General features: G+C 38.4%; 1 protein-coding gene and 1 pseudogene across 2 annotated transcripts in view; one reads left to right on the top strand and one right to left on the bottom strand.

Annotated features, from left to right (window-relative positions):
• The window catches only part of ZYG11B (zyg-11 family member B, cell cycle regulator), a 75,491-nt gene that overhangs the window by 8,005 nt on the left and 43,274 nt on the right, over positions 1–24,212 (bottom strand). The window contains exons 5-13 of one of the 2 annotated variants that reach the window (XM_007455048.1): positions 24,136–24,212; positions 22,979–23,043; positions 20,232–20,331; positions 19,937–19,987; positions 17,477–17,638; positions 17,319–17,366; positions 6,830–7,027; positions 6,652–6,704; positions 5,467–5,564 (exon numbers count right to left, since the gene is read on the bottom strand). The exon at positions 24,136–24,212 is cut by the window's right edge and continues 115 nt beyond it. In XM_007455048.1, coding sequence (XP_007455110.1) covers positions 5,467–5,564; positions 6,652–6,704; positions 6,830–7,027; positions 17,319–17,366; positions 17,477–17,638; positions 19,937–19,987; positions 20,232–20,331; positions 22,979–23,043; positions 24,136–24,212 — 852 coding nt within the window. The remainder of the gene's footprint in view (positions 1–5,466; positions 5,565–6,651; positions 6,705–6,829; positions 7,028–17,318; positions 17,367–17,476; positions 17,639–19,936; positions 19,988–20,231; positions 20,332–22,978; positions 23,044–24,135) is intronic. The other variant, XM_007455047.1, reaches the window with a different exon arrangement.
• LOC103080300 (mitochondrial pyruvate carrier 2 pseudogene) lies at positions 12,269–12,652 on the top strand (annotated as a pseudogene).

Here is a 24,212-nt window from a genome sequence, read left to right as displayed (position 1 = left end):
ACCAATGGATCACCAGGAAGTCCTGAAAATTGGAATGTTTAAACAGACTTTATGTAAAGAAGTTGTGTCTCCTTTGCCTCAATATTTTATGGAAATGAGTATTATGTCTGGCTGGGGAACACTCTCCTACCTAGTACTGTAAGACCAAAATCTGTGGATGATTACAGTTAGGAATAAAAGGGTTAACAGAATTAAGGTAAAGGTTTGTAGGAGAATTGGTATGGTTGAACAGACTTTATGTGAAGTGGTTACATTTCTTTTACCTAATGGTATTATGAGAATGAACATTTTATTGACTGCGAAATGTTTCCACTACTTAACATCATAAAACAGAAAGCATGTAAATCCACCTTTCAAGCAATGTTAATTGGACATGCTAAATGGGAACCAGTTAAGATTGCCCAAGCCAATGCAATGTAGAATAGAAGCTGGAGTGCTGGTAGGGACAAATTCTCTGTGCCATAGCCCTATGTGAAGGACTGACTGGGGTTTATGGCAAAAGCCTGTGAGTGCCTACCAGAGATGATTACTGGGACTTTGGACTTGAGAATTTCCATTTGAGGGGCATTTATTACCTTGCTATTTGACATTAATTGAAGCTACCCTCATGACTGAAGGACAAAAAATGATCTTCAAACCTGAAATACCCAAGACGTTTTGAGTGATGTCAGAGAAACACTCTAATGGGGATGGCAGTGCCCAGAAGAGTTCCATAATAAAACGGAATTGGTTTATACAGGATCGTGCTACCTGGAGAATGCAAGGAGATACTCATGAGCAGGGAGCCTCTTTCTCCCTAGTCAGTCCCTAGGACTGACTTTGGAACTGCACAAGGAGCTGCCAGATTGTATAGTCACTTGGACAGTGCCCTATAAACAGCTCTCCAACAACCAACAAACAGCTGCTTGGTTTGTGGATAGCAGTTCCAAGGCAAACAGACAACATCCTGTTTGGAAGGCCATCATTCTGATTGAAAAAGGTAAAACCAAAACGGCTCTGTGGACTGAACTGCATGCTGTTTTCCCATCCTTTCCCAAGGATGAAAAACTAAATAGTGGTAAAAGCCTCTGTTTGGGTTTTTTCATGGGCAGTGGCCAATGGTCTAGCCGTGTGGGTGGATACAAGGGCAATGGAAACCTGGTCATTAAGGCAGGACATATCTGTGCCCATCAGAAGAACTCTCTTCCATGTTCAGAAGCTGACTGGAACTGACAAGCAGATATCCCAATGCGCTTGCTTGAGGTGGCCACCTGAGTCCATGAGATGAGTGGATATGGAGGAACTGCAGCAATGCAGAAATGGACTGAATCTAGACATATTCCTCTTGCATTTTGAGGCACAAAGTGCCAGAGTCAAGGAAAACGTTTTCTATCCCTACAATGTCTAACAATGGGCAGAGAGATATCCTCCTCAGAGTAATAGTTTGATACAGAATTGGAATAGGCAATTAAAACATTAGTTATCTAAAATCGGAGATGGGAGGGAGGGTGGAGATATAGGCCTGAAGGGCTAGCTTTCACACCTTCACGAGTATATGTATGCTCACACTCAATATGAGTGGAGCTAAAAGAAATGTCCCCACTAGGGACTTCCCTGGTGGAGCAGTGGATAAGACTTTGCACTTCCAATGCAGGGGGCACGGGTTTGATCCCTGGTCAGGGAACTAGGGCCTACATGCATGCCACAACTAAGAGTTTGCATGCCACAACTAAGGAGCCCACATGCCGCAACTAAGAAGCCCTGGAGCCGCAACTAAGGAGCCCACATGCTGCAACCAAGGATCTCATGAGCTGCAATTAAGACCCAGCACAACTAGATAGATAGATAGATAGAACGTCCCCACTAGATATTCTCCTGTTTTTCTGGGGAACCTGGGGAAGAGGGAGTGGGAAAGGATGTTGATATGATTATGTAATTCTTGCTAAGGGAGGATACTGGTATAATGACTCTACTTTTTTCTTCTTCTTCCCCATATCACAACGTTTTTTAATTCCCCTACCTGGTGCAGTGGTCACAGAACCAGGGCTGCAACTACAAATGCTGGAAGCAGGGATGATTCCTAAGCAAGAAACTTTAACTATGTTGTAAAGTCTTTTTGTCAGGGTTCCCAAGGGCCTAATGGGTTGGGTTATGCCTTAACTCCATCTGGCAAAATTGGGAATAACACTGAATGCAACTATATTGCCTCGTGGTAAAATTAGCCCGCTAGTTCTGCACCTATGAAATCTTACATAGGTGCATCTGAATGACAGCAGACTAAGGGGGAGACACTTGCTAGACTAGTATTACTGTTGGCAATCTAGACCAACACAGTAGCCAAAATTAATGTCCCTTCCGAAGGTGGAAAAGTTTGAGTGTACATGAAGAGAAGGAGGAACAGGAGCCGAGGGTACAGGCATGAATAAATAGGCTATGTAATAAGAGAAATTCAGTATGACATTAACACATCAAAAACGGCTCAGAGCGGGGCTTCCCTGGTGGCGCAGTGGTTGACAGTCCGCCTGCCGATGCAGGGGACACGGGTTTGTGCTCCGGTCCGGGAGGATCCCACATGCCGTGGAGCGGCTGGGCCCGTGAGCCATGGCCGCTGGGCCTGCACGTCCAGAGTCTGTGCTCTGCAGCGGGAGGGGCCACAGCAGTGAGAGGCCAAAAAAAGGCTCAGAGCAAGAGATGATATTATTTCTTAGTTAAAGAGCAATATATGGCTTCACCCTAAGACCACTTCTGCTTTTGGAGCCTTACAAAATCTACTGGAAGCCTGCAAACCTCAGTGGCCTTGCCCTGGGAGACATCCCACTCTGTCACCTCATTACCGTATGTCAAAAGGGGATCCTTATGAATGACAAAAGACACTCCTATCACTCAGGAAATTATAAAGGTTTGAGGAGTTCTGTGCTAGGAACCAGGAACAAAGACCAAATATAGTTCTTATTATATCTTCTGGTCTTTGATGACAGATCCCTTAAAACAAAATGATTGTAACAGTTAACAGATACTAGCACATTACTAGAGTCCCATTCAGTCATTAATAATTAGTCCAGTTTATCATATGAAAATGTCTCTCAGGGCAAGGGAGCATTCACCATGTTGGTGAATGCACTCACATGCCTGGATGATGGGACAGCCTAGTTCCATGGGGACAGAAGCTCCTGTGCTCAGAATCCTTCAGAACCCTGACCTATGTATCTCTTAATCTGGCTGCTCATCTGCATCCTTTATAATAAACTGGTAAATATAATTAAATGTTTCTCTGAGTTCTGTGAGCTGCTCTAGCAAATTAATTGAACCAGAGGAGGGGGGGTCGTGGGAACCTCAGATCTACAGCTAGTCAGTCAGAAGCACAGGTAACAACATAAACTTGGGATTGGCACCTGAAGTGTGGACAGCAGTATTGTGGGATTGAGCCCTTAACCTGTATCCGATCTGACACTATCTCCAAGTAGACAGTGTCAGAATTGAGTTAAATTTGTTGGACACCCAGTCAGTGTCTGCTGAGAATTAGAGAACTGCTTGATGAGGTATGGAAAAAACACACATTTGGAGCCACAAAACACCTGTCTTGATTACTGTAGCTCTATAGTATGTCTTGAAGTCAGGTAGTATACCTCCTCCAATTTTGTTCTTCGTTTTTCTAAGTTGTTTCAATATTCTAGGTCCTTTGCATTTCTGTATGAATTTTAGAATCAGCCTGTGAATTTCTCTTCTGCTAAGACTGCTAAGATTTTGACTGGGACTATATAAATCTACAATACATTTGGAGAGAAATGCCATTTTAACAATAGTAAGTCTTCCAACTCATAAGTGCTGTCCTCTCTATTTGGTTAGGCCTTCTCTAACGTCTCTCAGCAATGCTTTCTTTTTCTCAGTGTACAGGTCTTGTACATCTTTGTCAGATATATCCCTAAGTATTTCATAGTTTTTGGTAAAACTGTAAATGTCATTTTTTCATTTATACTGGTTGCAGCTAATATAAAGAAATGCATCTGATTTGTGTACATTGATCTTGTATCCTGGAACCTTGCTAAACTCACTTATTAAGTCTAGTTGCCCTCTTGTAGATTTCATGGGATTTTTCTACATAGATAACATGTCACCTGTGAATAAAAACAGTTCTACTTCATTCTTTCCAATCTGGATGTCTTCTGTTTCTTTCCTGATCACACTGGACAGAACCTTCATTACAATGTTCAATAGCAGTGAGGTAGGACATCCTTGCCTTGTTCCTGATCTTAGAGGGGAAACAGTCACATTTAATTTTTCACTATTAATTTTGACGTTAGCTGTAGGATATCCTTAGATGCTCTTTCTGCATCTACTGAGATGATCAGATTGTTTTTCTTTCCTGGTGTGGTAATAGGATGAAACACATTGATTTTCAAATGTCAAACCAACTTTGCATTCCTGGAATAACCTCCTTGGTCCTTTTTATATACTGTTGGGTTCCATTTGTAAAAAAATTTTTAAGAATTTCCTCATCTATGCTCATGAGAGATATTGTTCAGTAATTTTCTTTTCTTATGTCTTTGCCTGGTATTGACATCAGGATAATTCTGGTGTTCTTGCTTTCTAATTTTTTTTTAAACCAGCTTTCTTTCAGTTTGGATATTTTCTATTGCTGTGTATTCAATTTCACCAACCTTTTCTTATTTGGATCTACGTTTAAGCTCACCCAAATATTTTTCATGTCAAATTTTAATTTTTTTAAACATTACTTTTCCTCCTCTTAATTTCATGTTTTCTTTAAAATCTTGGATCATATCTATAAAAAAAGTTTGAATATTTTTTCCTGCTAATTCCGTCATCACTACCATTTCTGGGTCTGTTTCAATTGTCTAATTTTTCTCCTGGTTATGGGTCATATTTTTCTGCTTCATCTTTCATCTAGCAACTCTTACCATATAACTAAACATGTTGTTGAGTGTATAGATTTTGTTGTCTTTTTTAACAGAGTGCTGAGTTTTTCTCTGACAGTTTACTTGCAGAGCAGCTTGATCAATTTAAGACTTGCTTTTAAGCTTCACAGGGTTGCCTTAGAGAAACCTTTAATGTAGGACTAGTTTAATCTTTTCTGGCATCTGTAGTGAATGTCCTGGGTATTAAGTTCTTTCCACTGTTTGGAATTTGAATATTTTCTAACCTGTGTAAGCTCCATGTGTTGTTCAGTTAGCAGCTCCTTGGTATTTGTTCTTTTTCAGGCCTCAGGAAGTCTCACCCTAGGCATGCACAGCCTAAGACTCAAGAAACTCCTATGAAGATTTCTGAAGTTCTTTCTTAGAACAGTGTAAGTCTCATTCACCACTGTCATTGATTTCTAATATTGCCAAGCTCATTCTGAAAGTATAAATTTAGTTCATAACTTAAGATTCTCTTTACACTGTATTTTTAAAAGTCTGTGTCCTTAAAAATCAAACACAATTTACAATTTCACTTGAAAAAGAAAAACACAGTTCTCTTTTTGGTACATACGATTCTTGCTGCAGACATGCTGCATGGCCCAAACTGCCCATAGCTGGACTCCTGGTGTTGTGAAACAGCCAAGTAATGGGAAAAATGGATTAAAGGACCTAAAAGTTCAAAGAAAAGAATAAAAGTTACATCCTATGCTTAGTGTCATTTTCTAAAGCAATGCTACAGAAATTTCATCCTGCTATTTTTAAACTATATAATATAAATGAGCGTCTATAGAACATCTTTTCTTTGTCTTAGCTATTTGATAAACGAGTATATTCAGACAAAAGTCTTGGTACAGAAGATGGAAGGTGATCAGAACAACATACTTTTTCTCAAAAGCACCTGTTGGTCTTGAAGATACACATTTGAAGAACCGCAGACTTTGGTTTGGAAACTTAGATAAGGAGAAGTTAGTTGATAACTAACCAGAACAACACCATGACGGAGCTCTAGAATTAGCCTTTCTATTTCTACAAGTCTTCTGCCCAAAAATGTACAGAACATAAGTGGGAATCAAAAGTGTTGGCAGCATCAGCATTTATAAAGTAGACAACAAAATAAATTGCAATAATAATATTTATGCAGCAATCTGGAATACTTCTGGTATATTAGTAACTTATCTATCAAGTCACCTGTCATAAATAGAGTTAGAGTCCAGTATGCCCTTTAGTAAATTATTATAAACTGTTTCCCTGAACAAATCAGGTGCTATTTCTAGTTCTCTAAATGTGTTCTTGTTTTAGACCTCCTTGCATTAATACTCTACCGAAAATCTTCTGTCTCTACTTAATTCTCTCTCAAAACTCAGCTCACAATCTACTTCCTCTGGAAGCTTTTTACCATTTTCCAGTGCATGTTCAGAGCATTCTATGTACATAACTAGCATAGGAGTGAATTATTTCTGATTTACATTTGGTTTCTTCCATCACTAGGCTGTAAAGTTCTCGTATGGAGGCACCATATCTTACTCATCTTTGAATTTCAAGAGCATAGAACAAGACCTTGGCACCTGTTTTCAATAAATGTAGAATGAAGGAAGGACTGATGAATGATAGGTAGCAAAATAAATTAAAAATACTTTATTTTAAAGCCAGTACAAAGATAGATGCTAAAGGGTAAAATCTACACCTAATAGGAATGATCTCTACACAAGCAAAATGACTAGATTACTGGCTTAATATTAATTATCTTGCTAGTTACCTGTATGCTACCATCTCACACTCTGGAGTTGGCCATTTCAAAATTGCTGAATGCTGAAAGACACAAAGCACACAAGAAAGGGTTACAATATTTGTTTAGCACTGCATTATGAGGGTTTGACAGTTTAACCATTATGAATGTTGTTTGTATGCTTCCAAAAAACACCAAATTATCCTACCAGATCATCCAGAAGAGAATTCCTCTGGCTACGACTCAATGTCCAAGCTTGTTCTCCTCTAGATATTAAGTGGGCAATAATCCCAGCTGCAAAGTAACTGACTTCCACTTCAACACTATGTAGAAGGCTACTGATGTGGTCTATAAAATCCTTCCACATTAATTCAGAATGCAATTCTTGTACTTCAGCTATATTGTTCTGGAAAAAAAAGAAGATATAAAAATTAAAATAATATGTATAATAAATGGCTAAATGACACTGCAACGATTTAAATATGTATGGACAAAAGCGAATACTGTTGCTATGTTAGCACAGTGGGATTACAGGTGATTTTATTCCTCTCCTCCCCAAACAATAAAATAATAAAGAAACAGTAGCGAGTTCTGTTTCGGGTAAAACAGTAAACTAGATAACCTAAAAATCTCATGCTATAAAATATCTAGAAGTGCTGAGCAAAAACAGGCAAACAAACTATATATGTAACTTTTTTGGTGGGACAAAATGTAAACAGGGAATCAAACTAGAGCATAACAGGCTATCACTGGCCTGCAGGGGCAAGAGAACTGGGTTTTAATAGACATGCAAGGGCAAACGTAAGGGCCAGAGATTGGAACTAATACAAGGCAAGAACTTTCAAAGCATTACACCTCAGTAAAAGAGTGGATTGACATAGATACATAAAAAAGAAATAATCTGGGCTCTGGCCAATTTAGATTGTGCTTGAACTTCTCCAAAACGATCTAAGATTCAACTTATCTCACTACTCTGAAGATTAATCCTCATTCTTTTTTTTAAAATTCTTAATTTATTTATTTCTGGCTGCATCAGGTTTTAGTTGCGGCATGCAGGATCTTCGTTGAGGTATATGGGATTTTTCATTGTGGCGTATGGGCTCTTTGTTGCGGCGCCTAGGCATCTCTTTCTAGTTCTGGTGAGTGAGCTCAGTAGTTGCGGTGCACGGGATCTCTAGTTGTGGCACGCGGGCTCTGTAGCTGTGGTGTGCAGGCTCCAGAGTGCATGGGCTCCGTAGTTTGCAGCACACTGGCTCTCTCATTGAGGTACGCGAGCTCAGTAGTTGTGGCGCATGGGCTTAGTTGTCCCATGGCATGTGGGATCCTAGTTCCCCAATCAGGGATCGAACCTGTATCCCATGCACTGGAAGGCAGATTCTTAACCACTGGACCACCAGGGAAGTCCCTAATCCTCATTCTTAAAACTTCATTTGATCTACTATGAAATCATAATTCTCTTCCTAACACATTGATTCCATTTCTTAGGAACCAAAAACCCTGGCCTTTTCGTTGGTAAGAAACTATTCACACCCTAGCTTGTCATTCAATAACAAATGAAAATGAAAGCTATCGTGTCCAAATGTATTCTCTGTAACGACTAACAAGTTTTCTTTTCCAATCATGGAAGAGTGAGGATGGAAGAGACAAGTGTAACTTTACTCACTACATGAATGTGTATAATCCTGTACCTTTCCATCAGCATTAGTGATAAATCAATGTCTCCTATGCCCCTCTCTAATCTCACATATTCAAACAAGAAAAGGAATTTCACAATCATTTTTTAAAAATTAATTATCTATTTTTGGCTGTGTTGGGTCTTCGTTGCTGCGTGTGGGCTTTCTCTAGTTGCGGTGAGCAGGGGCTACTCTTCGTTGTGGTGCTCGGGCTTCTCATTGTGGTGGCTTCTCTTGTTGTGGAGCATGGGCTCTAGGCACGCGGGCTTCAGTAGTTGTGGCTCGCGGGCTCTAGAGCACAGGCTCAGTAGTTGCGGTGCACAGGCTTAGTTGCTCCGCAGCATGTGGGATCTTCCCGGACCAGGGATTGAACCTGTGTCCCCTGCATTGGCAGGCAGATTCTTATCCACTGCACCACCAAGGAAGCTCTCACATTCATTTTTTATACTCTTCCCTATTTATGTTTTTTAACACAGCATGTATCATTTTAGAGTGACAAGAAAAGGAAAGATAGATACGCCTTTTAAAATAAACAAATTAAAAAAAGATAGTCCTCTGTCTCCTTCAAGCTTGGGGAAGCTTGATAGAAAGAAATATAAAGACCCTCTGAGAAGGACACACCTTGTACTCAAAGCCCCACAGATGGTGGTAAATTACAATTCACAATGAAAACAATCCATAATGAGTGATATCATCAAATACAGTAGAAAATTAGACTCTCCCAAGAACCTCATGTAATATAAGATAGTACCTGATTTTAAAAAGTTAAACACACACACATACACATACACACTAAAATGCAAAAGACAACACCATTAAAACAAAAAACAACAGATAAGGAAAGATTTGGAATACAGCATCAAAAGAATTATGGCCATTCTTTCTTGTCATAAACAAGTTACTGGAAAATCAGACAAAATATATGAGAGAACTGTTTTCAGACAGCAGACAACTAGCTATACAGGAATGTGATCCCTGAGAGAAGATATTCAAATGGGGCAGTTTCTAGATTGCTACGCATATAAGGGGAAGCTAAAGAGCTGGCAGTTTTGCTGAGTTGAGACAGAGATCAGTCTTCAGGGTGGCCAAGGCAGCAAAAATTTGTAGAACAGAGCAATGTAGAGGAAAAAGTTCCAGAGAAAGAGAAAGAGAAGAAAGACATCTGCAGAGGGATCCCCTAAAATCTTTGGCTGAGTACTGATACGGAGTGAAACTCCATGAGGCCAGGGAAAGAACCACCAGAAAGCAGTACGTGAACAAATCCCAAAGTCACGCAGGGTTAGGAATAATTCACATTCTCACCAGCCAGAGTGAAGAGATCTCATAATAAACAAAACATTTGATAGTAGTGGGGTAACTAGGATAAAGTAGCAGGGTAAAGGTTGATCTGAAGCCATTTTAACAAAGCAAATATAGGCATACCTTGGAGATATTGTGGCTTTGATTTCAGAAAACCACAGTAAAGCAAATATTGCAATCAAGTGAGCTACCCAAATTTCTTGGTTTCCAGTGCATAAAAAGTTATATGTTTATACTATACTGTAGTCTATTAAGTGTGCAAAAGCATAACGTCTTAACAATGTAAATACCTTAATTAAAAAATATTTATTGCTAAAAAATTCTAACCATTATCTGAGCCCTTCAGCAAGTTACAGTAGTAATGTCAAACATCACTGATCAGAGATCACCGTAACAAATATAATCCTAATGAAAAATTCTGAAATGTTGCAAGAATTATCAAAATGTGACACAGAAACACAACGTGAGTTAATGCTGTTGGAAAAATGGTGCAGACAGACTTGTTCAACACATAGTTGCCACGAACCTTCAATTTGTAAAAAACACAGTATTTGTGAAGTGCATAAAATGAGGTATGCCTGTAAATAAGCTTTGAATGGAACAACTTGATCCGTGAGTAGCTTAACTGAATGCCAGCACAAAGTCCAAGATTCTTTAAAGGAAAACAACAAAACTACTAATCAACAAAGTAAATTAAATTTCACAATGACTGCAACCAACTAAAAATTACCAGGCATACAAAGAGTCAGAAAAACATGATCCTTAAACAGGAGAAAAGTCAATCAATAAAAATAGACCCAGAAATGACAGGGATAATAGAATCAGTAGACAAGGATTTAAAACAGTTATTATAGGGACTTGCCTGGTGGCACACTGGTTAAGAATCTGCCTGCCAATGCAGGGGACATGGGTTTGAGCCCTGGTCTGGGAAGATCCCACATGCCACGGAGAAACTAAACCTGTGCACCACAACTACTGAGCCTGTGCTCTAGAGCCCGCAAGCCACAACTACTGAGCCTGCATGCCACAACTACTGAAGCCCATGTGCCTAGAGCCTATGCTCCACAACAAGAGAAGCCACAGCAATGAGAAGCCCGAGCACTGCAACAAAGAGTAGCCCCCACTCACCGCGACTAGAGAAAGCCCATGCGCAGCAACGAAGACCCAACACAGCCAAAAAAATGAAATTAATTAATTTAAAAACACAGCTATTATAAATGTTATAAATATGATACGAATGAAAGAAAAACATGAGCCTGAGGAGGAAAAAAATGAAGATATAAAAAAGATCTAAATGTAACTTCTAGAAATAATATATACATGTACCTGAAATGAAAAATATACTGGATGAGATTAACAGCAGATGATATGCTGCAGGAAAAAAATAATCAGTGAACTAAAAAACAGTAATAGAAAAGAGCAAGGTCAAAACACAGAAAGAAGAAAGGAAAGAAACCTGCCAAAAAAGCCAGCAGAGTATTTCTGTGACTTTTGAGACAATTTTAAGCAATCTAACATACTTGTAATTGGAGTCTCAGAAAGAGAGAAGATAAGAGAGGGTACGGGAAAAAATATTTGAAGAAATAATGGCCAAAATTTTTTCAAACTTATGAAAATTATAAACCTCAAAACCCAACAGAAAAATATCCACTTGGACTTCAACAGTGAGCAAAAATTTATCTTTTGAAAATTAAATCAAAGACTTTTTCACATAAACAAAACCTAAATGAAAATCCATTGCCAGCTTACCTACACTAAAAGAAATGTTTAAAAAAAAAAAGAGTAGTATGAGAAATACGTGGCTAAGTATAAAAGACAAATTTCTCAATTCTTAAATCTATTTAATGAAAGATTGATGAGTACTCTTGCTTCTGGCCAAGATGGACTAAAAGGGGCCAGATTTACTCTCCATTTTAAAACAACTGAAAAAACACAACATGAAACAACAGTTTTCAAGATACTAGACATTACGTAATAAAGAACAGTGACCTTTAGAGATGGAAAACAAACAAGGTGAGATGCTGCCTTGAGAGAGTTTCCAGGCTGTGGCACAGGGATATAGAACTAAAAGCAGAGCCCAGTGGGCTCATGGAGTTGAAGAGATGGAGCTGCGAGTCCAGGGAGACCAAGGCAATTCATAGGACAGAGTACCAGAGAGAAGACAATGTACATGGAGAGAATCCAGAGAGCTGCAGGGAGTAGCACTCTATTCAGCAGAGTACTGATCAGAGCATGACTGTGAGAAAACTATTTGAGGGAAGAAAAAGAGCCATTAAAGATTAGAGAAAAGTTCCCAGCACTCACAAAGGGCCAGGAATAGTGCCTGTTCTCACCATCCATTCTGGAAAAACTCTTCATTCACAGGGCATTGAGCAGAGTACTCAGGAAGGTCTTGTTTCAGTAGTACAGAATAATCAGCCCTAGCCTCAGCACTGCTCTGGATCCTCCTAATAGATCATAAAAGCAAGATCGGCTCCGCCCTCACAACCTTCTCTGGGCGCGGGCCACCAGGTGGTTCTCAGCGGAGCAGGCTGAGCTGCGGGAAGGGAACCCTGGGGAAGAGGAGGGCGCGAGGCATTGAGGCAGGGGAAAGTGATCAGCTGCCCTTCATTGTCAGCTAGGGACGAGCACGCGGCTGCTGCCCCACCTGGCTGCCCACGATCTCGTCTGCAGAAATGTCAGCCGCCGGCGCCCGGGGCCTGTGGGGCACCTACCACCGGGTACTTGATAAAGTGGAGCTCCTGCTGCCTAAGAAATTGAGGCCGTTGTACAACCAACCAGCAGGTCCCAGAACAGTATTTTTCTGGGCTCCAATTATGAACTGGGGGTTGGTGTGTGCTGGATTGGCTGACATGGTCAGACCTGCAGAAAAACTCAGCACAGCCCAATCTGCTGTTTTGATGGCTACAAGGTTTATTTGATCAAGATACTCACTTGTAATTATTCCCCAAAACTGGAGTCTGTTTGCTGTTAATTTCTTTGTTGGGACAGCAGAAGCCTCTCAGCTCTTTCGTATTTGGAGATATAACCAAAGATTAAAAGCTAAAGCAAACAAATAAAGAGTTCTGATCACCCTAACAACCTAGATGTGGACATAACCACTGGGACCTTGTTTGATTTATTACTCAGTTGTCAATGAGGTGATGCTAACTGTGCTAACGTTTGTAATGCATAAAATCTAACTGTAATTGGGAGGTAGTACTTGGTTCAACAGAAAAATAAAGCAAACTTTTAATAATAAAAAAAAAGCAAGATCAAATAGGACCAAACTGTTTAAAAGTCAGTCAATTAATCCCAGAACAAAATTCAAGAATATTTTATAGGAAAATAAAAATATCCAGCATCCAACAAGGTAAAATTCACAATGGTTGGCATCCAATCAAAAACTACCTGGCGGGCTTCCTTGGTGGCGCAGTGGTTAAGAGTCTGCCTGCTAATGCAGGGGACACGGGTTCGAGCCCTGGTCTGGGAAGATCCCACATGCCGTGGAGCAACTAGGCCCGTGAGCCACAACTACTGAGCCTGCGCGTCTGGAGCCTGTGCTCCGCAGCAAGAGAGGCCACGATAGAGAGGCCTGTGCAGCGCGATGAAGAGTGGCCCCCGCTTGCCACAACTAGAGAAAGCCCTCGCACAGAAACGAAGACCCAACACAGCAAAATAAATTAATTAATTAAAAAACTCCTACCCCCAACATCTAAAAAAAAAAAAAAAAAAACTACCTGGCATGCAAAGTCACAGGAAAATGCAACTCTAAAGGAGGGGAATAATCAATCATTTGAAATTTACCCAGAACTAACAAGGATGTTAAAATTAGCAGAGAAGGACAGTAAAATAGTTATTACAAATATATTTCATATGTTCAAGAAGTTAAGTAAAAATATGAAAGATATAAAAAAGACCCAAAATGAAGTTCTAGAGGAGGAAATGACAATGTCTAAAGATAAAAACTACACTAGCTGGGATTAACAGCAGATTAGACACTGCAGAAGAAACAATTACTGAATTAGCAGGCATAGCAATGGAAACAATTCAAACTGAAATGTACATAGAAAATAGAACAAAGAAAATTTTAAAAGCACCAATAAATTGTGAATTTCAAGCAGCTTAATATATGAGAAATTGGAGTCTCCAAAAGACTCCAGTGGGTTGGAAGGAAGGGGTTGCAAAACTTTTTTTTTGAAGAAATAATGGCCAAAAACTTTTCAAACTTGAAAACTATAAACCAAGAAATTCAATGAATCCCAAATACAGGAAGCATGAAGTAAATTACACTAAAATACATCATAATCAAATTACTCAGAACTGTTGTTGCTAATCCTAAATCTTAAAAGTAGCCAGAGGAAAAAATCATATACAATATAGAGGAATAAAGATAACAATGACATCAGATTTCTCACTGGAAAGATGCAAATCAGAAAAAAGGTAACAAACATCTTTAAAGTACTGTCAACCTAGAATTCTAAACCTGGCAAAAAATCATTCAAAAATGAACGTTAAATAAATAAAGATGTTTGCAGACATACAAAAGCTGAAGAATTCACCATCAGCAGACCCACACTACGAAATACGTTAAAGGATGTTTTTTAGGTAGAAGGAAAATGAGAGCAGCTGGAAATGTGGATCTACACAAAGGCAAGAAGAGCATCAGAAATAGTAACTATTTGGGTGAACATACAAATTTTAAAAAATTATTTAAATCTTCTTAAAAGATAATTGATATTAAAAAAGTGTTTATGTGGTTTATTACATATATAAAATAAAATGCATGACAATGATGACATAAAGGAAAGAAGAGCAGAAATGGACATCTACTATTATAAGGTTCTTAATACTATATATGAAATTATATAAAATCTCTTAAAGGGAGACTGTGTTTAAAGATGTATGCTATAAACCCACAACAATCATTAACATAACAAATTAGAGTAACAGCTAATAAACCAAGAAAGGGGATCAAACAGAATTATTAAAAAATACTCAATTAAATCTTTTTTTTAAGGCAGAAACAGAAGAAAAAACAAAGAACAGATAGGACAAAGAGAAAACAAATACCAAGTTGATGAATTCAAATCTAACCATACCAATAATTAAATCAAATGTAAATAATCCAAACAGTCCAAATAAAAAGGAGAGGGGCTTCCCTAGTGGCACAGTGGTTGAGAGTCCGCCTGCCAATGCAGGGGACGTGGGTTCGTGCCCCAGTCAGGGAAGATCCCACATGCCGTGGAGCGGCTGGGCCCATGAGCTATGGCCGCTGAGCCTGCGTGTCAGGAGCCTGTGCTCCGCAACGGGAGAGGCCACAACAGTGAGAGGCCCGCGCACCACAAAAAAAAAAAAGGAGAAATTCTCATATTGGATAAAAAAGCAGGGTGCAAAGTATATGCTGTCTACAACACACTTTAAATATAAAGACAAATATAGGTTAAAAGTAAAAGGATGGAAAAAGATAAACCATGGTAACATTATTCAAAAAAAGCTGGAATAGCTATATTAAGGAGACAAAGGAGATTCCAAAGTAAAGAATATACCAGGTCATTTCATAATGATAAAGGGATCAATTAAGAGGGCATAGCAATTCTGTTTATGAACCTAATAACAGAACTTCAAAATATAGGAAGCAGAAACTGATAGAATATGATAATTGCTAGAACAAGTAGGCAGAAAATCAGTAAGCCTGTGGTAGACTTGAATAATATCAACCTACTAGACCCAACTGACATTTACAGAACACTCTAACAATAGCAGAATATACATTCTTTTTTTTTTTTTTTTTTTGGCGTTCCGGGGCCCTCTCCCTGTTGTGGCCTCCCATTGTGGGGCACAGGCTCCGGACGTGCAGGCTCAGCGGCCATGGCTCACGGGCCCAGGGCCTCCGCGGCAGGTGGGATCTTCCCGGACCGGGGCACGAACCCGTGTCCTCTGCATCGGCAGACGGACTCTCAACCACTGCGCCACCAGGGAAGCCCAGAATATACATTCTTTTTTTTTTTTTTTGGCGTTCCGGGGCCCTCTCCCTGTTGTGGCCTCCCATTGTGGGGCACAGGCTCCGGACGTGCAGGCTCAGCGGCCATGGCTCACGGGCCCAGGGCCTCCGCGGCAGGTGGGATCTTCCCGGACCGGGGCACGAACCCGTGTCCTCTGCATCGGCAGACGGACTCTCAACCACTGCGCCACCAGGGAAGCCCAGAATATACATTCTTATCAAGTGCACAGGGAATACTTACCAGGATAGACCATATCCTGGGCCACAAACAAGTCTCAATAAATTCAAAAGGACTTAAAACAAAGTATGTTCTCTGACCATGAAAAATTAAATTAGAATCTATATCTCAAAATAAATTATTGAAAAAAATTCCATCGCAAAGTAATGGAGAAAGATATGGAAGGAAGCACACCAAGCTGTATTAATATTAATTACCACACAGAGATGAAAATAAAGAAATGTTGGGGACAAAACCTTAAACCTTTTAAATACATTTTGCACTGTTTCACTAGCTACAATAAGCATGTATTCCTTTTTTTAAAAAAAATATTTATTTATTTATTTGTTTTTGGCTGTGTTGGGTCTTTGTTGCTGTGTGCAGGCTTTCTCTAGTTGCGGTAAGCAGAGGCTACTCTTCGTTGAGGTGCACAGGCTTCTCATTGCGGTGGCTTCTCTTGTTGCAGAGCGTGGGCTCTAGGCATGTGGGCTTCAGTTGTTGCAGTGTGCGGACTCTAGAGCGCAGGATCAGTAGTTGTGGCGCACGGGCTTAGTTGCTCTGCAGCATGTGGGATCTTCCCGGACCAGGGCTCGAACCCATGTCCCCTGCATTGGCAGGTGGATTTTTAACCAGTGCGCCACCAGGGAAGTCCCCAGCATGTATTCCTTATGAAATTTTTTTAAAGAGCATTTTTAAAGCCCTGTAAGATCTCTCTGAATATTTAAAATCAATTCCCTTTTTCCTTTTATAATGACTTGAGTCAAATTCTGTATCTAATAATCTACAAGCCCAGTATAAAACAATCAAATACTATAATTTACTTAATACTTCTCTATTACTGGGCATTTAGGTAGTTTTACATTTTCTGCTTTATATAACTAAAACTACAGTAAATAGACAGTCTTCCTTAAATGCCAGCCCTCAGCTTTCCCCAAAATCCATCTTTTATACTCCTGCATCTAGAAAACAAACACTAATCTATGCCTCCTGTGATCTAATTCCTCAAGAGCAGAGGTCTGCTTTGAAATGGGCTTTACCATATGGGTACTTTTCCTGTTGCAGTGATTAAAGGTGATAAAATATCTGATCCTCAGCTTTGTCTCAAAATCCTAGAGGGCTCACTTTAACATATATCCAGTGTATTTATGGAATATCTGATTTGTTAAACAGTTGTTTAAGTGGTAATTATCAATTACCAAACATAGAATCTAAGGACACTTGTAGATTAGTGACATTTTTCATGAGATTTTTTTTTCTGATTATACAAGTAAAATATGCTCACAGTGAAGCTTTGTACTATACCGAAATATATAAATAGAAGTATGTAATTTATATTTTTCCTTTTAGTGTGGTGAAAATCTTAATATGTATATATAATTTTGTAGCCTGCTTTTTTCCCTTAATTATATTATATATATTTTCTAACGTCATTAAGTGTTTACAAATAGAGTAGCATCTTTCTATGTATTACCTCAGATGGAAAATAATTACAGCTTGAAATTAGCAGGAAATACTTATATCTTACCAAAAGTCCTAGGACTTTCTGTTGAATGGATGACTCAGTTGGGAATGACTGTAAAAAGAACGAGAAACCTATAACTAAAGAACCAAATATAATAAATAAATGCTCAAATCAATCAATAAATGAATGTCAAAAACTGTAGGCTAAATTCCCATTCTAACCTCTAGAACCCTCATGAAGAGTTCCAACCCTTGATTTTCAATAAAGTGTCTGCAAGTGGTTGGAGATTCATCTGTGAGGTTCCAAAGTGCACTCAAAGTAAACTTCAAAGTAGTGTCCACTGAATTTTGATTGGTTTTCTGCTTCACTATTTGAAGAAGTTGCTGAAAGGAGGAAAATAGAATTAATTTCTAATTACTGAATTGTTATTACAATTACTGGTAATAACACTGACTAATAAGTCCATGAGGATTAGTTTCAGGGCTTCAAACATTTCCTATAAAGGTTCTTACGAGGACAACAAACAGCCTCTTGGATCAGACTTTTCCTTCAACAAGAAAAAAATAGAGAATTTTCATAAATACTTTTAAAATATTCTGATCATACCTAAAACCTAATCGCCTGTAAATAAAATGAAAAGCAAGATGATTAAAGCTTAGGACCAACTATCTTACCCAACAGGTCACAACATATACTCATTTCAGATCCTGGGATAAAAAAGGTGGAAGGGGTGAAGAGGGAATGAATCTAATATTTACTACACGTCAGCAAATCATATGCTATATTGTAATATTGTCATCCCCATTTTTCAGGAGAGGAAATTGAGTCCGAGAAATATTAAGTAATTTGATCAGAGTCAACTTAGTAAGAGAAAGTAAGAACTGGAAGACCTAATTCTCTCTAACTCCAAGTTTTCCTTAAGAAAAAAAGAAAGGACAAACTACATATAATAGTAAGAGAATTAAAGTCTAAATTGGATTTAATAAGATAATAGCTTTGAAATTCCATTTGTAAATTATTTCTATCATAGCTTTAACCTAAGAAATTTAAGCTTGAAAAAGAAATATTTTAAGACCTACATGGGCATACATAATTCCACTTTTAGTTTACACTTTTGAGGGTAAAAGGGAGCTCTGCAACAACAGATACAAGTTACATTAACGAACACTATTAAAGTTATGTACAATTCAGGAAAAAATTTTTAAGAAACACAAACATCTAGTTGCAATTATGTAACTTAACAGCATAGTGGCTAAGACTGTGGGACTAGAATTGGGCTACCTGAGCTTAAATAGAATCTCTGCATCTGACTAACTGTGTAATAACCTTGTTTGCCAATTTAACTCTTTGTTTCCTCATCTGTAAATTGTGGGTGATAATTAAGGGCTTAAAAAAAAAGTTAGCTAGCATCATCATTACTACTACTATTAATTCCTGCTAATTCCTACTTTAAACCAAACCATTTTCTCCCAAAGCATATGAGTGCACTACTTCCTGAACATCTTTGAGTACACCTCCCGCCAAAATTACTGAAACACATGTACAGCAATAAAAAGCCATTTCTAAAACTAAAATGTCATCCCTAAAAGAGTAAAAATAAATCAAATCAGCATCCTTTTCTATTCATCTAACATACGTATCGTATTTTGTGCTAGGCACTTAGCATATTCCTTCAATTAATCTTTTTTTCCTTTTTATTTAATCTTCATAACAACTGTATAAAGCATTTTATCATCCCTAAGAAAATTTAGGTGACTTGTCTTAAATCACACAGCTAGTAAGTGATAGAACTGGGAATAAGCCCAGATATATTGACTACTCCTTCCTTTATACCATCACAGCCTTTTCCTCTTTTTACACTGCTTTTTTCACTCATATCACTCATTATTATATATTTATTAGACTGTATTATGACCAGGTCTACATAGCTGTTTTCTCTACTATACTGTGAATTTCTTATGGGCAGGAATTATAGATATAATTCAGTGTAGATCCCTAACACCTAGTAAGGTGGTAGGTACCTGATGAGTATCCTATACATATTTACTAAATGAGTGACTTACTTTCTCATTACATACATAACTTATAAGTTATAGAAAAGGGGAGTCTCTCATTTGACTTTTCCATCTACTATTATTATTCAAACATCTCACGCCAGGATTGTAACAAGCAGCTCCTAAGTGGACTTTTTCCTCAGTCCTCCCTAAGGCATGGTTTAAATTTATTCTCTTTAAAGCTTTTAACTTTTCGCTGTTCACTATATTAATTCCTCAAATGAAGCAAGTAAAATCATATATCAGCTATTTACATTATCTTCTTCCCTAAAGCATCTAGCACAACCTTATGCCTAAAATAGAGACTCCACATTTTCTTCATAAATAACAAAATCACAGAATTTTAGAACCAGATAGGATCTTAAGGTTTATTCAGGCCCCAATGGTCCAGGTAATTTATCTAAATTCACAAAGTGAGTTTACAAGTTAGATCCCAGGTCATCTGACTCCTAGTTCAGGGCTCTTTCCATCTCTGTTAAGGAGTAAAGCTGCCTCAATGAAGAAAAATTAATTCACTCACTTAGAAGTAACAAAAATAATCTTTTAAAATATAAAATGTCAGAAGATACACAACACTGCCTGAAAATAATGCAAATGAAAACTGTTCAGGAGTCTGTACAGACTTACCCTGACAATGAAGAGTTCAGCACCAAGCTGTGCAGTTTGTTCTGTAGAAAGCTGCAAGCAAGCAGAAGACAAAGTAAATGTCCAAGAATTCACCAGTGTGAGTTTAATAACATTCACTGTAACAGACTCCAAAGGTCAGACTAAAATCTCTGATCAATCTGGAATTCCACAATACCGAATACAGCTTGAGTAAGTTACCTGGCTTACTAAAACCTCATTGGCACACAGATTTGGGGAAAAATAGTAACTGTCATGGAGTTTCCTACAGAAAATTATTCAACAAGAGTTCAGGCACCTTGGCAGCCAGGATGGAAATGATTGCAACTGCCATCCTTTGCATGTTTTGATCCTCATGGTTGCAGAGCCACTGCATGACAAGCTTGGCTGCTTCAAACCTGAAAACACACAAAGAGTTTCATGAATTAATCCTGGAGGCCCCAGGCATTTCCCAAAGCTCCAGCTGGGAACTGATGCTACAATTTAGGTAGGTGAGAAGGAAGGGGAAAATTCCTCCTAATTGATAAGAGAATAACAAGTGCACTTAGTGTTGTGGAGATGGTGTCATTATTAATTCTGACAACACTTTGTAAAGGAACAAGAATTTGGAAAATATGGTCAAAAATATCTGGCATTCATCTTCTAGAATTACAACATATTTCTATTCTGTAGTGATTTCTATACTACAGCAATAATTTAAAATATTTTCTGGGTTCCTCCCAGTACCTAGCACAATGGGAACATTCACTCATTCACTCCGAAACATTTATTGAGCTCCTGTTTTGTGCCAGATACTGTTCTTGGTGCTGGAGAGAGGGTAGTGAACAAAACAGAAAATATCTCTACTCTCATTAGAGCTAACAGATAGTGGGAAGACAGATAATAAATAAATAAGTAAAATATATGGTTTGTTTAGGTACTGATATATGCTTTAGAGAAAAAAAAGAAAGCAGGAAAAGAGAGGATATGACATGTGGAAACTTTATTAGTCCCCAAACATGCCCATAATTATGAGGTAATATAGCTTGGTAGTTAAGAGCAGATTCCAAAGTTCTTTGAATTTTGGGGTTGGAATTCTAGCTCTATCTAATGTTAATGACAATAATAAAATAAACTATTTTATCATGTGAGGCAATGCAGTCAGGTCATTAAGAACATGATACACTTTGGAATCAGCCTGCATTCAAATATCACCTTCACCATTTACTAACTTTGGGACCCTGGGCAACTTCCTTAATCTCTCTGAACTTCAATTTTCTTGTCTGTAAAATAAGATGATCTATTCCATAGGACTGCTGTATATGATATCACACATAAAGCTTAAGACTTAGTACAGAACTTGGCACATACCAAACTTTTGATAAAGGTTAATTTTTTACTAGTATTGTCTTCCCCTGTGCCTTTATCTGTGCAGTTCCCAAAACACAAAACAATCACTCAACCAGCTTTCATTTTCAAGGCAATATGGCATGGATATAAAAAGTCGAAGCTCTGGAGTCAGTCTGGATTTAAATCTAAATTCTGCTACTTACTATCTTATCACCTTGAGCAAGTTACTAAACTTCTCTGTGCCTCTGTTTCCTCATCTGTAAAATGAAGATTACAAGAGTAACAATTTCACAGGACTGTTGTAAGGACTGAATAAGCATATGTAAAACACTTAGCACAGTGCCTGATAAGTGCTTCATACATTAGTTGTTAACTTTATTATCTTAAATACCATCACTAACATGAAATCTTTAATGATCACCAAGCAGATGGAATCTTTCCCTCTTTGCTTGGGGGCCCAGTACATTCTGTCATCCTCTTCTATGAATGATTGTCTTCTATTATACTCATAATTCATTCATTCATCCATCCATCCATTAAACATCCACTTAAGTACTAAGTACTAGGGGCAAGATTAACCAATCACCATCTCTTACCACAAAGAAGCTCAATTCTAGCAGAGTGCACGGGCTACATCAAGGGCAAATGATAGCCTACCTTGAGTGATCTGAATAGCTGTGGGCCCAGCTGCCTGTTTTCTAAAGTTTTATTGGAACATAGCTATCTCCATTTGTTTATAAAATGTCTATGGCTGCTTTGGAGATACAATGGCAGAGTTAAGTATGTCCAACAGAGACCCAATGGCTCACAAACCTAGAACATTTATTATCTGGCCCTTTAAGAAAAAGTTTGCCAACCCTGAAGCAGTTTATAATTTTCTTTAGGAGATTATGTCTTTTCTACCTATGACTTCATGTGATCAATACAGATGCTCAATATATTTATAAAATAAAATTAGCAATCTACATGAGATATATGTAGTTATATTTTTATCCAAACTATTTATTTCAAATAGTAAATGGAATACTTCATTGCCTCAGCCATGCCAGATAACAGTGTACTGTTACCCAAATAAAAGTAATTCACAGTAAAATTACTGCTTGAGAAAGACACTTCTCATTAAATCATAAAGTATAAATTTCTTCTTCAAAATACCATCATTAAAAAATTATATTTTAAAGTAGTAAAATGAAAAAAAAAATAACCTGTTTAGCTCCCAAATCACATCTTAGAAAACAAGGAAACCCTTTATACTTACTGGACTACAGCTATATGGTCTCCCTTAACCTCTGCTTAAAAAGTTCTTCTATAATTAAATATCAAATAACAATGAGGTATGATACAGAGAAAAGAACACTAGACCTAGAAGACTTGAGTCTTTCTAGCTTAGCAGTTACTAGTCACAAAACCACTGGCAAGACACTGAATTTCTATATGCCTCAATTTCTTCAGCCCACAATATTGTACAGATATTCTAAAAACTATAATCAATATAAATTCTTATGCCAAGGGCTATGAAAACAGGGGCCAATCTGTTATCATGAACGTCAAAGCACTGAATTAGAGAAAGTAGATTTAGCATTCTACAAGGCAACGCACAATCCTACCCACTTGACTAGTTGTACACCACGAATATCCTGAATGGTAAGAAATGACCCAAGACATATTTCTAGAATTCCATTTTGCCCCATTTTAAGTTCTAGTGCTATCACTTGCCTGTTAAATGGAACATCTTGAAGAATTCGGTCACTGCAAAGTGAAAGGAGGCAATTCTTCTGTAACTAAAGAACCAAATGGAGAAAAAAAATCCTGAATAAAATATTATTTTATTTTTTAAACAGGGGTAGACTCTATAAAAAAAAGAAAGATTGATAAAACACCACTTATTTCTTAAAACCTTTATTCTGCCCACCTACTGTTCAAAGACTGACTTCCACTGGGCCCATATAAATTTACCTGCACATTTTTTTTTTTTTTTTTTTTGCGGTACGCATGCCTCTCATTGTTGTGGCCTCTCCCGTTGTGGAGCACAGGCTCCGGACGTGCAGGCTCAGCGGCCATGGTTCACGGCATGTGGGATCTTCCCAGGCTGGGGCACGAACCCATGTCCCCTGCATCGGCAGGCAGACTCTCAACCACTGCGCCACCAGGGAAGCCCGCACATTTTTTAAAATCTTTTCTGTTACGTGAGAACTAGGGTAATAAATAGGATAACTCCAGCTAATCTCCCTCCCTTCTGGTGGCCTTTGGGTGGGTCCTATTTTGTCTTCTGTTCACCTGGCTTCCAGAGTCCATGAACACCAAAGCCTAAAGTTCATCTAGTTTGGCAACTGCTCTCAATGAGGGAAGCTGGCTTTAATAACCCACTCACCTATCTGGGTTGCCATTTTTACTTGGTTTTGCACCTTTGAGTATTTTTTACTAACTTGCCAAACTGTTCAAATTTTGAACAGTCCTGTCCTGAGGACAGGACAAGTTTTGTAGTCTACCTATACTACTAGAAATAGAAAATCCATGTCTTACTCATTTCTCTATCCCAGTACTTACCAGTACCTGGCTCAGAACAAAAGCTCTACGCCTATGCCTGTTTGCTGAAATTATCACTAACTCAAGGTCTAGGTGCAAGATGTTTTGTATGGCTTGCTTTATTTCCCTTAATGTTTGGACTGAAATACTTTTAGGCAAGGAAAGCATTCTCTAGTTTTCTACTTCTCTATTGTCCCGCACTCAGTCACACCATAAATTTATTACTTCACAGCCTCCAAAGGCATTTGAATTTCCAGACTTGGTGTACTAAAATGAACTGTATGGAGGTGGGAGATGGGTAAGAGACACTAAAAGGACTATTTGAATGGGAGTTCCCATATGCTTACCTGCTGGTGATTGGGAAAATGTTCCATGGCTTTGAGCAGCAAATGGGTCACATCAGCCAGGAGTCGCACAGGCATTC

This window comes from Lipotes vexillifer, unplaced genomic scaffold, assembly GCF_000442215.2.
Source record: "Lipotes vexillifer unplaced genomic scaffold, Lipotes_vexillifer_v1.1 scaffold844, whole genome shotgun sequence".
NCBI classification, from domain to species: Eukaryota; Metazoa; Chordata; class Mammalia; order Artiodactyla; family Lipotidae; genus Lipotes; species Lipotes vexillifer.
Note: the sequence above shows the minus strand (reverse complement) of the source record. Positions and strands in the feature narration are given on the sequence as shown.